At 45.6% G+C, this 15,304-nt stretch overlaps 1 protein-coding gene across 1 annotated transcript in view; it reads right to left on the bottom strand.

Moving 5' to 3' along the window:
* Positions 1-633: 633 nt before the first annotated feature.
* Positions 634-15,304, bottom strand: part of KCNK1 (potassium two pore domain channel subfamily K member 1) — a gene marked incomplete at its 5' end in the record, with an annotated part of 49,822 nt that continues 35,151 nt past the window's right edge. Inside the window, 2 exons of the mRNA XM_077751691.1 lie at positions 634-1,634; positions 4,729-5,124. Coding sequence (XP_077607817.1) covers positions 1,375-1,634; positions 4,729-5,124 — 656 coding nt within the window. The remainder of the gene's footprint in view (positions 1,635-4,728; positions 5,125-15,304) is intronic.

The following is a 15,304-nucleotide window of genomic DNA, read 5'->3' as shown; positions in this document are numbered from 1 at the left end:
TTTTAAAATTTTTTAATGTTTATTTATTTTTGAGACAGAGAGAGACACAGAGAATGAGCAGGGGAGGGGCAGAGAGAGGGAGACACAGAATCCAAACTAGGCTCCAGGCTCTGAGCTGTGAGCACAGAGCCCAACACAGGGCTTGAACTTGTCAACCAGGAATGAGATCATGACCTGAGCTGAAGTTGGGACGCTTAACCAATGGAGCCACCCAGGTGTCACTCTCTTCTAGAATTCTTAATTGTGTCCCGTGTGCATCACTTATATGTTGCCTTAATGGTTTCTATAAAGGAGTCCATACATATTATCTGCACAGAGGAGAGAGTTCCTTGATATATTAAAGCAGAAAGACTGCAACCAGCTAGGATTTTTATTGATTTCAGCTTGTAAATTAAAAAAAAAAACCCTCTCTGATTAATTTGACAGAATCTGTTCATCTGGGGCTTCTGTGTTCGTGTTCTGGGCTTTAGCACTAAGTGACTATAAATCACAACGCACTTTCAAAACAAAACAACTTCTTTTACAAATCGTATTCTTCATTATTTGTCCACCTCTGGAGACATCTGGTCTCATTTCTACTGAAAAGGGTAGAAACATTTACCGTAGAATATTATAGTAACTCACTCTTAAGTGTATTGTTTTCCTTATTTTATTGTAGCAACTCTTGATTCTTTAGTATAAAGAGAAATCAAAAGGAAAAGTATCTACAATCTTGGGTTAAGAAGTATGCTGAGATCTGGCGACCTAAACCATATATGTACAAGATATAAACATATTTAGACTTGTATGTACACAGTTAATGGTTGCCTATTCATTATAAATAGTAAGTTTAAGTTAGATTCTACAAAAATAATGATCTTAGATGGGCACATGCAGACTGGTACACATAAACTTATTTATAAAACACATCTCTATGCTTCTCTCTTTTTTTTTTTTTGCTTTTAAATATAAATGCTGCTATTTAGCCATCAGCTAAAATGATTTAAATGCAAATCCCATAATCCCCAATTAAAAGTATAAAATCCACATCTCTCCACAGCAGCACACTTCTTCAAGTACTCTTCACCCATTAGTAAAGTCTAGGTAATTTTGTCCCATGTGAATTATAGGTACACATCCCATTTCCTCAGATATCAGACAGTCGTCCAGAGTAAAAGCTTCCTTTGTTCTGTTATTTTGGGTGTTTTTTGTATGTGGGGTTTTTTGTTTTTTTTTTGGTGTTTTTGTGGGTGTTTTTGTTTTTTGTAAATATTTCGAACAGTAGGTATTTGTTAAAATACCACCTTGGTGTCTACATTCTCATACAAACAAATAAGACAAAGGCTCTCGCTCACTGCCCTCACTTGGCTGCTCCCAGACAACCCGGCAAAGCCCTTAGTTGCCTGCAGGGCTGTCGGGGTGCACAGAGGACTGAGGGTCCACGAAAGGCTCATGCTGCTTCCGGTCCTCCTTCGGGCCAGCCGCCTGGTCTGCGATGGACGAGAAGGACAGCTGGTCGTGCTCTATGATGTGTACTCGATCCTCGTCCTTGTCCTTCTTCACGTAGAACATTTTCCTGAATTTTTTCAGCTCGTGGAGTTCACAGAAGGTTTCTAGAACTACCAGCATGGCAATGAGGCCGAGCAGGAGGTAACCTGAGTGAGGAAGAAAAAGACAGTGTCTCAGTGGGATCGAGTCACAGATGAATCAAGGGGCGCCACAGAACATGCAGGTGAAATCAATCCATTGCCACTTTCCGAATTTCTAGGAAGGTTCTGAGGTCCATGGCTCCAATATGGGCTACCCAGAGAAAAATGAAGAATGACTTCCCCTTCTACAAACTTGGGATACTCAGAATCCCAAAAGGCGTAATTTGTGAGGAAACAAAAAGAAGTTGGGGCTGACCTGGCATCATTGAAGAGAAATACCCCCTGCACTTGGCCACCCCCCAAGGGCAACATGCCGGGAGAGGGTTCTCCATTGCTGCTTCCTAATCAGCAGCTCTCAAAAAGCCAGTGAGACGTGTCCGAGGAGTTTTTAATTGTCATGAGTGCCCAGAACAGAGCTTGACACTTTCTTGAGCACTCAGAACTTGTATCAGTATTTCCACTATCGAATAAGAAGTGCAACAAGAGAAATGATTGGTGGAAGCTAACTGAAAACCCCTCTAGGAAAGGATGCAAAAGTGGTACAGGTCTCGGTGTGTGGCAATTCGCACTTGACCGGGATCCAACTGCCCACTGTGCTGTCCATTATGGGACAGTCATTTTGGGGTCCACATGGACCACATCCATGGGTTGTCTCTACCAGCTTCTTACTCTGAAATAAAAGATAACCTGTTGATTCAGGTCGAGTGGAATTCCTTGAAAAAAAAATTTTGATCATGGAAAGGAACAGGAAAGTGGAAATGAAAACTAAAAATAACAAAAATTCCAATTTCATGGCCTCGTGGTAAAATGGTTGAGGACTGTCAAAAAAACAAATGACCGGGCTCGAATCAGTGGCATAATGGGAACATGGAGGCTGATTATCACCAGAAAGCAAAGAGATGTGGTTCTAGCGTCTTTAGAAATTGGCTATTAAGTTTTGATGACAGCATGGTGTATTTTAGAAATAGCAATGATACTGTTGGACTAGTTGATAATTCCCCTCCTTTTCCTTTATCCTGTGTTTAGTCAAACCTTGATCAAGCACTGGCAAAAATGCTCATGGGGTTTCAGGCAAAAGCTGTGGGATTTTTACCCTGTCCACAACCCAATATACCTCTAGAATCTTCCTTTTTGCTTGGTGCAGCACATATGCTCTGCAGACAGCCCCAGAAAACCTGGTTCACATTGTTACAAGTGTGAAGACGATCTGAAAGGATTTTGCGTTAAGTGAAAAATTGAGGGGGTTCAACAGTTGGACAGAATTTATGAGAAGACTATAAATACAAGAGAGAAGTAGAGCTAGCAAACACAATCAGAAACATTCAACTTTTTGGAGTCATAAACAAACTAAATTAAAACAAGAAGGTAATATTTTACCCAATACCTGAAAAAAAGAGTTAAGATCATGTTTATCGGATATGTACACTACTATACATTGAACAAAACAAAAAACCACCCCTAATGCTACTGGTCCACAACACCCCGTTATGCTCAGATATTCTGGGGACAGTGTGAGCTCATAATACCATTTGGAAAGCATGGGGTCAGTGTGTTCCGTGAGTCAAAGAAAAGGCCTATTTGCTCCAGGCTATCAATCCATTTCTTGGAAAAACAGCAAAGTTGAAAAATATTTACCATAGTGTTATTTATAATGCCCCCCAATTGGGAGCAATCTAAACAGTAGAGGCCTCGTTAGATTATGCTATAGCGACTGATGAAATATTACATGGACATTAAAAATAGTTATGGTAATGGAAGAAATATGAAATTATCCTTGTAACCATTTGGTGAATATTTATGGAACAGGTACGGTGGCCAGGCATTGTGCGAAGCATTGGGGTGTGTGAGTGAGGTCTCTGTCCTGGGGGAGCCCACGGTTTGATGGAAATGTTAAAATATACATAATTCGACGAAGCACACTGTCAGGTTAAGATGACAAGACAGGGCTAGGAGACAGCATCTACTGTCAGGAGTCGTGATATGAGTCGAGTCTTGAAAAAAATCTCATGACAGCAGAAATGCAAAGTGTATGTACATTATGATGCAAAAGACAGGAGAGGGCTACACAATAATTAAGACTTTCTAAGTTCTCCATACCCTACTGAATTTTAAGTTCTTATTCATTTATTTTGAGGGAGAGAAAGGGAGAGAGAGAAAGAAAGAGAATGTGGAGAATGGGGAGGGCAGAGACAGGGGGACAGAGGATCCGAAGCAGGCTCTGTGCTGACAGCAGACAGCCTGGTGCAGGGCTCGAACTCAAGAACCTTGTGATCAAGACCTGAGCTGAAGTCAGACGCTTATCCGACTGAGCTACCCAGGCGCCCCTCTGTATCATACCGAATTTTTTTTTTTTTTTTTAATTTCTAGGAGAGAGAGAGAGAGACAGCGTGAGCAGGGGAGGGTCAGAGAGAGAGGGAGATACAGACTCTGAAACAGGCTTCAGGCTCTGAGCTGGCAGTCAGCACAGAGCTCGACGCGGGGCTCGAACCCACGAACCGCAAGATCATGACCTAAGCGAAAGTCGGACACTTAACCGACTAAGCCACCCAGGCGCCCCTCATACCGAATTTTTTTTTTAAAAGTTTAAAAATGATAAGCCACTGGTCATCTGTATTTGAATGCCTACCTTCGACACACAAAATTGTGAAAACAGTTCACGTCTATTCTAACTTCTTTGAAAAAGAACCAGATAGGCAACTGTTTTAAGATTTTCCTGGTACACGGGAGAATGTGATCCATAGTAATGGGCTACATCGTAACTCTAGTTTCCTGGAACTTAAAATATTTGATAAAAAGAGCAACTTTTTTTTAAATTAAAAGTTGGTAATCCAGTATACTCTGTGTGGTGCATTTTTACGCTGTAATTTATTAATGTTATTAGTAAGGAATTGATCAGTCATGTTTTAGTAAGAAACTAATCAGTTTTAAGGTACCTGGAAAAAGTAAGTCTCAGCAGTACAATTCTTGCATAAAGAGTTTGCGAAATGTATCGTGAAAAGAGATGAGGGCTTTTATGACTGACTCCTCACTAGAAGGCGAGATGAGGGGTAGAATAGCAAAAGAGGCCGAGGAAGTGGGGTCTGGGAGCCTGGATACTCACACGTGATCCCGATCTTATAGAGCTCTCTGAATTTCTGATTGTAGCCTTCCCCAGGAACGTAATCCCCCAGGCCAATGGTGCTCAGGGAAATAAAACAAAAATAAAACGACTCCAGAAAGTTCCAGTCATCCTCCAGGATGGAGAACACGGCCGCGGGGATGAAGAAGAAGCAGGACACGGTGACAAACCCTAGGAGAACGGCGTGGACGATGGCCACCACCTGCTTGGAGAAGCCCCAGCGGACATGGAAGTAGAGGACAGGCCTGCGGGTGACGTGGATGGTGACACGCTGGACCACCGCCGTCAGGAACAGGAGGGTGAACGGGATGCCAATGACCGAGTAGATGATGCAGAAGGCCTTTCCTCCGTCTGACAAGGGCACGGTGTGGCCATAACCTGCAAGGAGGAGGAGGTGAACTGAGGTGAGGAGGAAGAGGGGGCCAGAAAACGCATCTGCAAACAAGTGTCTGCCACCCGCCCCTGCCCCCCTCAAACCTAGACAAAGAGTCAGTCTTCGGGTCTATTACTTGATTTTTTTTTTTAATGTTTTATTATTTTTAAGTAAGAGAGAGACACACACACACAGCATGAGCAGGGGAGGGGCAGAGAGAGAGGGAAACACAGAACCTGGAGCAGGCTCCAGGCTCTGAGCCATCAGCACAGAGCCTGATGCAGAACTTGTCCCACAAACCATGAGGTCATGACCTGAGCTAAAGTTGGACACTTAACCGACTGAGCCGCCCAGGCACCCCAAAGGGTCTGATACTTTAAAGGCTCCATCAGAGGGGCGCCTGGGTGGCTTAGTCGGTTAAGCGTCCGACTTTCGCTTAGGTCACGATCTCGCGGTTCGTGGGTTCGAGCCCCGCGTCGGGCTCTGTGCTGACTGCCAGCTCAGAGCCTGGAGCCTGTTTCGGTCTGTGACTCCCTCTCTCTCTGATCCTCCCCTGCTCATGCTGTCTCTCTCTCTCCTAGAAATAAATAAAACATTAAAAAAAAATACAAAAAAATAAAGGCTCCATCAGAATCTTTACTGCAGTAAAATTCAACAGAGGATGCCACTGCCCTTGGTAAAATCTGACCAGCTCTTTCCAACACGTCTGAGCCTGGTTTTGAGTTTACTGTCAGGCTGGAATAGATACAGGTTCTGTGTGCGAAGGGGCCAATGCCCACCGTCCTAGACAAGCAGGAAAAACACACCAGAGGAACCTGCTTACTCAGGGTGATATACACCCGCCCTCCCCACCTCCCTAGGATCCTCACTCATTACTATCCAAACACCAGTCTACACTTGTGTCCAAAACAGACCACTCACAGAACGTTCTAACAGAGATGGCTGAACTGTGGGCAGGCAAAGAAGACTCCATGAAGACAGAGACATCACAAAAGAAGAAAAATTAAGATTTAAGCACATCAAGCGACAGGACTCAGCATTTCTTTTAAAATATTTTGCTCTGTTATCTGGCTAAATGGCATAGTCAGAAACTGTAACCTTAACAATTCTTTTAAATGTTTACTTATTTTTGAGAACGAGACAGAGAGCGAACAAGAGAGAGAGAAAGAGAGAGAGAGGGAGAGAGAGGGAGGGAGGGAGGTGAGGAGGGGCAGAGAGAGAGAGAGAGAGAGAGGGAGACAGAATCCCAAGCAGGCTCCATACCGTCAGTACAGAGCCTGATGCGGGGCTCGAACCCACAAACCGTGAGATCATGACCTGAGCTGAAACCAAGAGTTGGATGCTTAAGTGACTGAGCCATCCAGGTCCCCCAACTATAACCTTTCTTAAGCTTTTTTCCCATTATTTCTGAAGGTTCCAAGATGCCATAAGTTCCCATAAGCAAACATTAAAGAAAAAAACACATTAGGGCCGATGGTCAAAACAGAGGTCTGTTTGGCCTTCCAATAGGTTTGAGTCATGCCCAAATTAACCCACTCACGAGACTTTTCATCTAACAAATGCCGGCAGGGGAGAACCCAGGGAGCTGAGGCTCTGCATACTGTTTTCTTTTTTTAATTTTTTAATGTTTATTTTTGAGAGAGACAGAGCGTGAGCAGGGGAAGGGCAGAGAGAGAGGGAGCCACAGGATCTGAAGCAGGCTCCAGGCTCTGAGCTGTCAGCACAGAGCCTGATGTGGGGCTCAAAACCATGAACCGTGAGATCATGACCTGATTTGAAGTCGGACACCCAACTGACTGAGCCACCCAGGCACCCCTCTGTGTATTGCTTTTAAAATTTCAGTAGCACTTCATCCTGAAAGGCCTAGCAGACCCAAACAAGTCAGTTCAGGAAAAAAAAACCCAGCGAAATGTATTTGTTTGTGGAGCTGGATTCTGAAGAAAGTTCATATACGTGATTATGACTGAAAAGTTATTTCAAAGTTATTTCTAAAACATATCCCGCTCGCCCCCCCCACCCCAACCCCGGGCATCTGGGTGACTCAGTCGGTTAGGCGTCCAACTTCGGCTCAGGTCATGATCTTGTGGTTCATGAGTTCAAGCCCCGCATCAGGCTCAGAGCCTGGATCCTGCTTCGGATTCTGTGTCTCCCTCTCTCTCTGCCCCTCCCTTGCTCACGCTCTGTCCCTCTCTCTCTCAAAAATAAATAAAAACATAACAAAATTTTTTAAATAAAAATAAATAAATAAAGCATATCCTCCTTAAAAATAAACAAGTCTGAAAACCCTTCGGGTTCAGATGCCCCGATTCCCTGGCAGCTGATGGGGCAGGGCCCAGGCGTGGGGGGGTGAGGGAAGCTCCCCGCTTCTGCCAGTGCACACTGTCAGCACAACAGTCAGGAGGCTGCGTGCAGGCCCCGAAGGCGCTCAGGTCAGGAAGGCGCTACGGGGAGCCCCAGAAACCTGCGGAAATTGTTTGCAGTGTGTCCATCCACACGTCCATTTTTCTGTGACGAGATTCCAGAGTCTTAGATTCTCAAAAGGGGTAGGAACAGTTGTTTGGAGCCTCAGGGCCTAGATCCATGCGGCCTTCGTGCAGCCGACTGCTCCCGGCGTGGCGTGCCGGGTGGGGGCGCGGTGGAGGGGGAAGGGGACAGGTGGGAACAGCCGGGGAAGAGCAGGAAAGAGGAGGACAGCACGCAGAATGATGTTCACGCCACAGGAGGAAGCGGGAGGCAGTGGACTTTCTACTCTGAGGTCTGAGCAAAGCAGCCACATGGCAGGAGACCGGGGCCAACATCAGCCAGGAGAGAAGCAAGGCATCGGGAGGGGTGTTCCGTGGTCAGAGAGCCCTGGAAATGCCATCTTACTCAACCATAACAAAGCCACCGGGAAGCGATCGCAGATTTGGTTCTGTGTCCGTGTAAGTGCTAGGAAACCACGGGGCTCAACAGCGACGCAAGGGAGGGTGTCCACCGTGGCAGGAATTTTGTAGAGGAGAAGGAAGACGGGTCAAATCAGCTGGACTCGCCCAAAGCCCTGAAGTCCATGACTTTATTATGAGTCGTGGTAGTATTTGAAAAAATTACCTGTTCTACAAGTAGCACATACCAGTTTCCTGCAGCCCACCTCTCCCGTGCGGTCTGTTCTAACCCATGACGTGATCTAGCTTCTAGTAAGGAACAAAAGTAAACAAATGTCTAGTTCTAAAATATGTTAGGGTGTGATTTTTAGTTTTAAAGGGCAACAGCTCTTCTCATTAAAATGTTAACTGATTCTCCCATTTACTAAAACGTTATCTCCATGCAATGGACATCATCATTACGAGACTCTGAATTTCTGTGCAGTAAATGCGTGTTTACGCCAGCGATCTGTTTCCGCTAAGAGACTGAAAATCACCAGCATGTAGATGAGTTACTGAAAGCCTGTTTCTTCTCCTGGTGTTTACAGAAATAATTTTTTGTTAATGGAAAATGAAATGTGAAAATTACATTTCATTGGTATTCTCTACACTTTCAGTACAGGCCATATTGGGGAAACCATTGCCATATTGGGGAAACCATTGCACGGCAATTCTCTGGCAATAAACAGCTTAATGCATCACATGGAAACCTTTAGTACTATTGAATTTTAATGAAGTGGTGAATAATTTACTCAAGTTCAGTCAATGGAACCCCCAGATAAATCATAAGGCAAAGCTCATATTTAAAAATCCTATAATCATATTAAAATCCCCCGTGATAAACTATGAAGAATGTAGCAAAATTTTAATAAACCTTACGTATTTGGTGTTCTTGAAATTTTTTAAGGCTATTCAGGTGCTTTTGGGCACTGTAGGAGTGTGTTTCATGGGGTGGGGGAGTAATATTCATGAGAGTGTCCGGGTAAATATGGCTTCCCATCTGGCTACTCTTACAATGGCAGCCATGACACTATGCTAGCTAACATCCAGTCTGGGGCTATGCCATGCTGTATCTGGGCCTTCTGGTTTTTCTCGTATGTAAGTCCTCCTGAATAAAGTCCGAGACAGAGGACCTTTGCAGGCTCCTGTTCAGTTCAATAGAGCAAGTCACTGAGAGGCAACTTCCACCCACCTATCCGATGTGTTTGGGAGAAGTGCAGCTTACTGCTACCTACAGTGACCCTGCACAAAGAAGAAATATTGTCATTTACTAACATTCTTTAGTATGATGTAGAACGACACACACATTTTCCATTAAGTTAGTTTCATACCTGCTTTAAAGAAATCTACAAAAGAAAAATCTCAACTTCTGAAATCCACCACAGTAGAGATACTGAAGTAAATTACAATGTTTCCTCTCCTCTAAAATGGGTATTAATTTATAGTCTTGGGCTTTCACTTATTGGTTATCTCTTTCCCAGTAGACCGGAGCCCCTGATGGGAAAGCCATGTCTTTTTCTACTCTGAAGCTCTCCGGGTGCCCCAATCCACAGAGAGCAGTTAACACTAGGGTTGTAAGGGACTTCAAATTTGGGAGGGCCAGAAATCCACTACGTGGCAACGAACAGGATTCTGGTCACGTTGACTTTGCTTGAAGGAAGTTTTTGCTCCACAGTGTCAGGGAATGGTGGGCTTCTAGATACCCTGCACACAGTAGGTCTTCATACCTCCTTGCTTTACAGCAATGCTTTCCAAAGACTCACACAGGGATAAACTCTGCTCACCCCTTCCATCCATGTCATCTACGGGACAGGGACCGCACAGCTTCCGTTACTTTGCTGGTAACCAAAGTTGCTTACAAGGGAGAGAAGACTCCAGGGGAGTCTGAACAGACTGGATGGAAACATTGGAAAAACCTGACAGTGGGTGACATTCACTACATGTGATAAAGGAGGCACGGATGCTAAGAGGGAACAGAAGTGAGAAGTCACAGCAAGCACAAATGGCTATGCTTTTCTTGTATATGTTTACTGTCGCAGTAAAGTGTCTTTCAGACGCTTCTTATTGCTCCTACTCAATCACGGCTGGTTTCTTGCTAAGGTCCTGAGAGAGAGGCAGTGGCATTCCCAGTTAGCACACTGCTCTGATTCTTGACCTTGGAGTGGTCATTCTGAGAGATGGGACATATGAACACACTGCAATTAAAAACTACCGGCGCCTCGCAAACGGCCTGAATGTCATAGGTGGGAGCACCCTACACGGTTTGCAGTGTGAGTTTCGACCAAAAATGGCAACATCATGAAAGAATAGTTAGAAATGGTAACTTGGGCCCCTGCCACACATTCGTCAGCCTGCGGAGACTGAGGCGCTGGAAAGGATGTAGGTGAGCTCAAAATCCCCAACAAAAGTAGCCCCAGGCACCACCTGCCGTGAGCACGCGCGCACGTGTGTGTGTGTGTCTGAGTGTGTGCAGAATTGCAAATTGCGGGACAAGATTCAAATCCAAGAGTTATTATAGTTTCGGAGAGCTTAGACAACTTGCTCCAAGTCACAAAAGCAAGTAGAGCCCACAATCTTTCCATTTGTATCATCCATTGTGAAACAAAGGTCAATGATTCCTCTGAAGTCAACTCAACTCTTCACATTGTTTCTCAGGAGCTTGCGGTGGCCAAGTGGCAGTGTTGGCCATCACCCCAGGAAGGTGCCATGTCTGGCCTGTGGCCCCATTGGGCTGCCGATGAGATAATGAGCCTCAGGAGAGAGCCACAATGCTCAGCATGGACAGAGAACAGCACAGCTCTCACCCGGAGACGCAGAGCCTGGGTAATGCCGCAGGCATCCGGGCCAGGTCAGCACAAAACCTAGAAGGGCCAGGGGTGTGGGCACAAGCCAGGTGACCCTCATGTTCTCCAATTCCAGTGGATCGCCATGGAAAATGGCAGGGTCATCAGTGGAGAAAAGGAGAGGACTGAGAAAATGAGAGAAAAACACAAAGTCCTAATAAGTAAGAGGTGACCTTGGAAAGCAGAGTTTCTGCAGCAAATAATTATTATCCAGGATAGAAGCACAGAAAAGGGTCCAATAAAATTCTTACCTTCCTGTTCAGCTGGTAAGCTTACATGTTGACAGCTCTGTGGGGAATCCCTGTCTGTAAACAAACATATACCTGCAGAGACATGGGCTAAATAACATAGGCTGTCAGTGGCCCAGAGGATTGGGTATATTCCCAAGAATGTGTAATATACATAGAGAGGGAATGTATAGTATACATACCAGGTAAAAGTTTAAGTAAAAATGATCCATCACTCAATGCCTAAGTACATGTTCGCTGTGTAACTTTCAAAGAATGACAGTGAAGGGGATGTGTCCACAGCCAAAGCTCCAGGGCAAAGGCAGCTTGCTTAGGGTACTCAGGTCCCTGGTAAGAGCAACACACAGCAGGGCCTGTGATCACTGACATTCCCTTCCTGCCTTGGGTGCCACAAACATTTCCAGCTCAGAAGGAAGCTGATTAAGCAGAAACCTAAGGATAAATTCTCGATTGCATGATCAATCTACCAGCTCCCGGCAGAGGCCATTCCCAGGGCTCACACACCCAGTTCCTGGGCGGTGCTTGCACAAGAGAATCCCTTTTCTGGTAGGAAGTGTGCGGGGACTAGGACTCCCAGGTGAGAGCCGGCCTCCCTCGGGCCCTTTCACCTGGGCTCCTTTTTTTTTTTTTTTTTTTTTTTACAAATAGTTTATTGTCAAGTTGGTTTCCATATAACACCCAGTGCTCATCCCAAGTGCCCTCCTCCATGCCCATCTCCCCCCACCCCCAGCCCTCAGTTTGTTCTCTGCATTGAAGAGCCTCTCATGGTTAGCCTCTCTCCCTCTCCCCCACTATTTTCCCCCTTCTTCTCCCCCACGGTCCTCTATTAAGTTCCTCCTAATCCTCCTATATGTGCAAACATATGGTATTTGTCCTTCTCTGCCTGACTTATTTCGCTCAGCATAACACCCTCAAGGTCCATCCATGTTGCTACACATGGCCAGATTTCATTCTTTCTCATTGCCATGTAGTATTCCATGGTATAGATAAACCACATCTTCTTGATCCATTCGTCCGTTGATGGACACTTAGGCTCTTTCCATGTTTTGGCTATTGTGGAGAGTGCTGCTATGAACATTGGGGTACATGTGCTCCTATGCATCAGCACTCCTGTATCCCTTGGGTAAATTCCTAGCAGTGCTATTGCTGGGTCATAGGGGAGTTCTGTTGTTAATTTTTTGAGGAACTTCCACACTGTTTTCAAGAGGGGCTGTACCAGTTTACATTCCCAACAGTGTAGGAGGGTGCTGGGCTCCCTTTTATATGTGTCTGGTTCTTTGTTTACTTTGCTGACAATCCTGCCATTTTTTCCCTCTTGGCTAGACTAGAGCCAACACAGAGTCTGCTCATATAGAACAACTCCGTTTGGTTTTCGAGGATTCTGATTCAATACATGGTTTTGAGAGGGAGAAAGACAGAGCATGAGTTGGGGTCGGGCAGAGAGAGAGGGAGACAGAGAATATGGCTCCAGGCTCCGAGCTGTCAGCACAGAGCCCGATGCAGGGTTTGAACTCACAGACCATGAGATCATGACCTGAGCCGAAGTCGGACGCTTAACTGACTGAGCCACCCAGGCGCCCCATTAATTTTCTCATTTTAAACTTTGAGTAGTTCAGCCAACTTCGGAATTCCTGTCATGGAAGCTTTCTTTCTGAAACATTCCCAGTTTCCTGGGACTTTAAAACGTTTTACCCCCATCAAATTAATAATCCTAATTCCTGACTCTCCTTGATCCTTACTGTTTTCATCTCTGTACATTTTCCCTATAGCGCTCTTGTACTATTCAGTTTTAAGATTTCTTGCATAACCTTTTTTTATAGCCCTAGATTTCAAAATAATGATTCTTTTATGTGTTTCTTTTATCCTGTTTCCAGAACAATTTCTCCATCTTTTTGCTTTTATTTATGTTTATTTATTTTTGAGAGACAGAGACAGAGCACAAGCAGGGGAGGGGCAGAGAGAGAATGAGACACAGAATCTGAAGCAGGCTCCAGGCTCTGAGCTGTCAGCACAGAGCCTGATGTGGGGCTCAAACTCAAGAACCGTGAGATCATGACCTGAGCCGAAGTCGGATGCTTAACCGACTGAGCCACCCAGGCGCCCCTCTCCATCTTTTTTTAAAGACCTATATCCCTGTAACATCCTCTCTCACACTAGCCTCTGCATACTTTGCACAATCCTGGTTCATAAAATTGCAGTTAGGAGAGAAGTGAGTGTGCTCCATAACTTTTTCAAACAATCCATCCTCCTTTCTGCCACTGCTGATAAGCAGATGAGCATCCGGCTAACAGCTTCGCTTCCGATCCACCCTGTCTTCCCCTGTGAGCCCAACTTTGTCAGGATGCTAACAGGTCCAATCACAATGTTGGGTTATAATGTGGTAACCCCTGCAGGAAGATGCTGTATGTTATGGTAGTAGAGGCACAGGGAACAGTCAGCCAAGGGCATTGCTTGCTAATCATAATTACACCTGCTCCCTAGGGGGGAAAAAATATCAGGTAATAATCTCTACCTCCCCAAACTCCAGCTTGTTCAACTGTACCATCTGTTGAGCGCTGTGTTTGAAGGGCTTTGTTAGGTCACATGACCCACTACCCACTATGAGAGTATAACCAAACGACGTCACCTTTTTAGTACAGCTTTCCCAGGATTCCAAGCAGTCACATTTCTTGAGTTCTCCCCAGGAAGGAATAGGACAGGCAGGGTAAGCAGGCTTAGGAATTGCTGGTTTGAATAATGTCAGTGGATGGGGCGCACCGAGGCTGTCCCCAGTGCTCTGGCATCTGGCCTCGGGGTCACTAGGGCAGCAGGATATAGCTCGGGGGTGAGAGCTCCAGAAAGGAGGTGCTTGGGGGTGTGGGCTCTGGACTGGACTGGCTGGGTTGTGTAGGAAAGGTGTGCTCAGGGGCGCCTGGGTGGCTCAGTCGGTTGAGCGTCCAACTTCGACCCAGGCCGTGATCTCATGGTTCGTAAGTTCAGGCTCTGTCCTGACAGCTTGGTACCTGGTACCTTGGTACCTGGAGGCTGCTTCAGATTCTGTCTCCCTCTTTCTGCCCCTCCCCTGCCCATGCGTACGCATACGTGCGCTCGCTCTGTCAAAAATTTTAAATTTTTTTTAAAAAAGAAAGAAAGAAAGTGTGCTCACAGGGAAGCCCTTTATTATCTAGGATTGGCTAACCCTGGGAAGAGTGGTTCTTTCTGGATCAGCACCCAGGAGATCAAAGCATCAAAACGAAGAGAAACACTTAATACAGGAGAGCAAAGCAGGGGCCCGGTTCTGGAAAGGCATGCCCAGAAGCAGTACCAAGCTGAGGGGTCTGTTCCAGTAACCAAACCAGGAAGATGCAGTGAACTGGGTACAGGAAGAGAGAGATGTGCTAGCAAGCATCTTGGAAAAAAGTCAGAGAACGTGGTCCATGGAGAAAAATATAACTTCCATGCTCTGAACTAGAAGCTTTAAATTCTCCCCATGTTTGTTACTTGTTGACTCCAGTTTTCTCTTGCAGACCTGGGCAGAGGGAGTTCCAGAGAGAAAAGTGCCGTAAGGTGCTAGGTGTGTGATGCTCCGGGCACCGCGCTGGGCACTTTATGAACACCGGCTCCTTTAATCTTCATACCAGCCCTTTGAGATAAGCATGCAAGTCCCTCTTCCACAGAAAAGAGAGGGCGCAATTAGTTTACCAAAGTTCTAACTGCAAGCATGTGAGGAAGGCAGATCTGAACGCTGTGTTTATGGATCTTTTCAATCTGGCCTTCGGGGCTGTGGTGAAGAGGAGCAAGGGAAAATAGAAAGGGTGACAGGCGATTACATGGGAAATAAAAGCTGGAGAAATCCCCGGATATTTCCAAAGAACACTCGGAGATAGACCTGACACAAGCAGGGCTTGGCTAACCCACCCTGGGCTTCCAGAAACTCTCCCGCCAGGGTAACCCAGTGGCCCCAGGCTACCAGGGAAGAACACTGATTTGCCCCATCCTCCAATCATGGATCTGAACGCTTGACCTCAGCCTTCTGTTTTCTAATTCTAATTTGTTGCCTTTGCCTTGGGGTTACTCCCAAGATTTCTTTCCACCTTTGTTCACCTAAATGAGATGTCAAGGTCATTTCTGATGGACACCGTCCCAATTCCATGAGAACAGGAGTAACAGGGCTTCTCAGATCCTCACATAATCGCTCGCAGACATTAGCACCTA

The sequence above is a fragment of the Crocuta crocuta genome, unplaced genomic scaffold (assembly GCF_008692635.1).
Source record: "Crocuta crocuta isolate KB4526 unplaced genomic scaffold, BGI_CrCroc_1.0 scaffold59, whole genome shotgun sequence".
NCBI lineage: Eukaryota > Metazoa > Chordata > Mammalia > Carnivora > Hyaenidae > Crocuta > Crocuta crocuta.
Note: the sequence above shows the minus strand (reverse complement) of the source record. Positions and strands in the feature narration are given on the sequence as shown.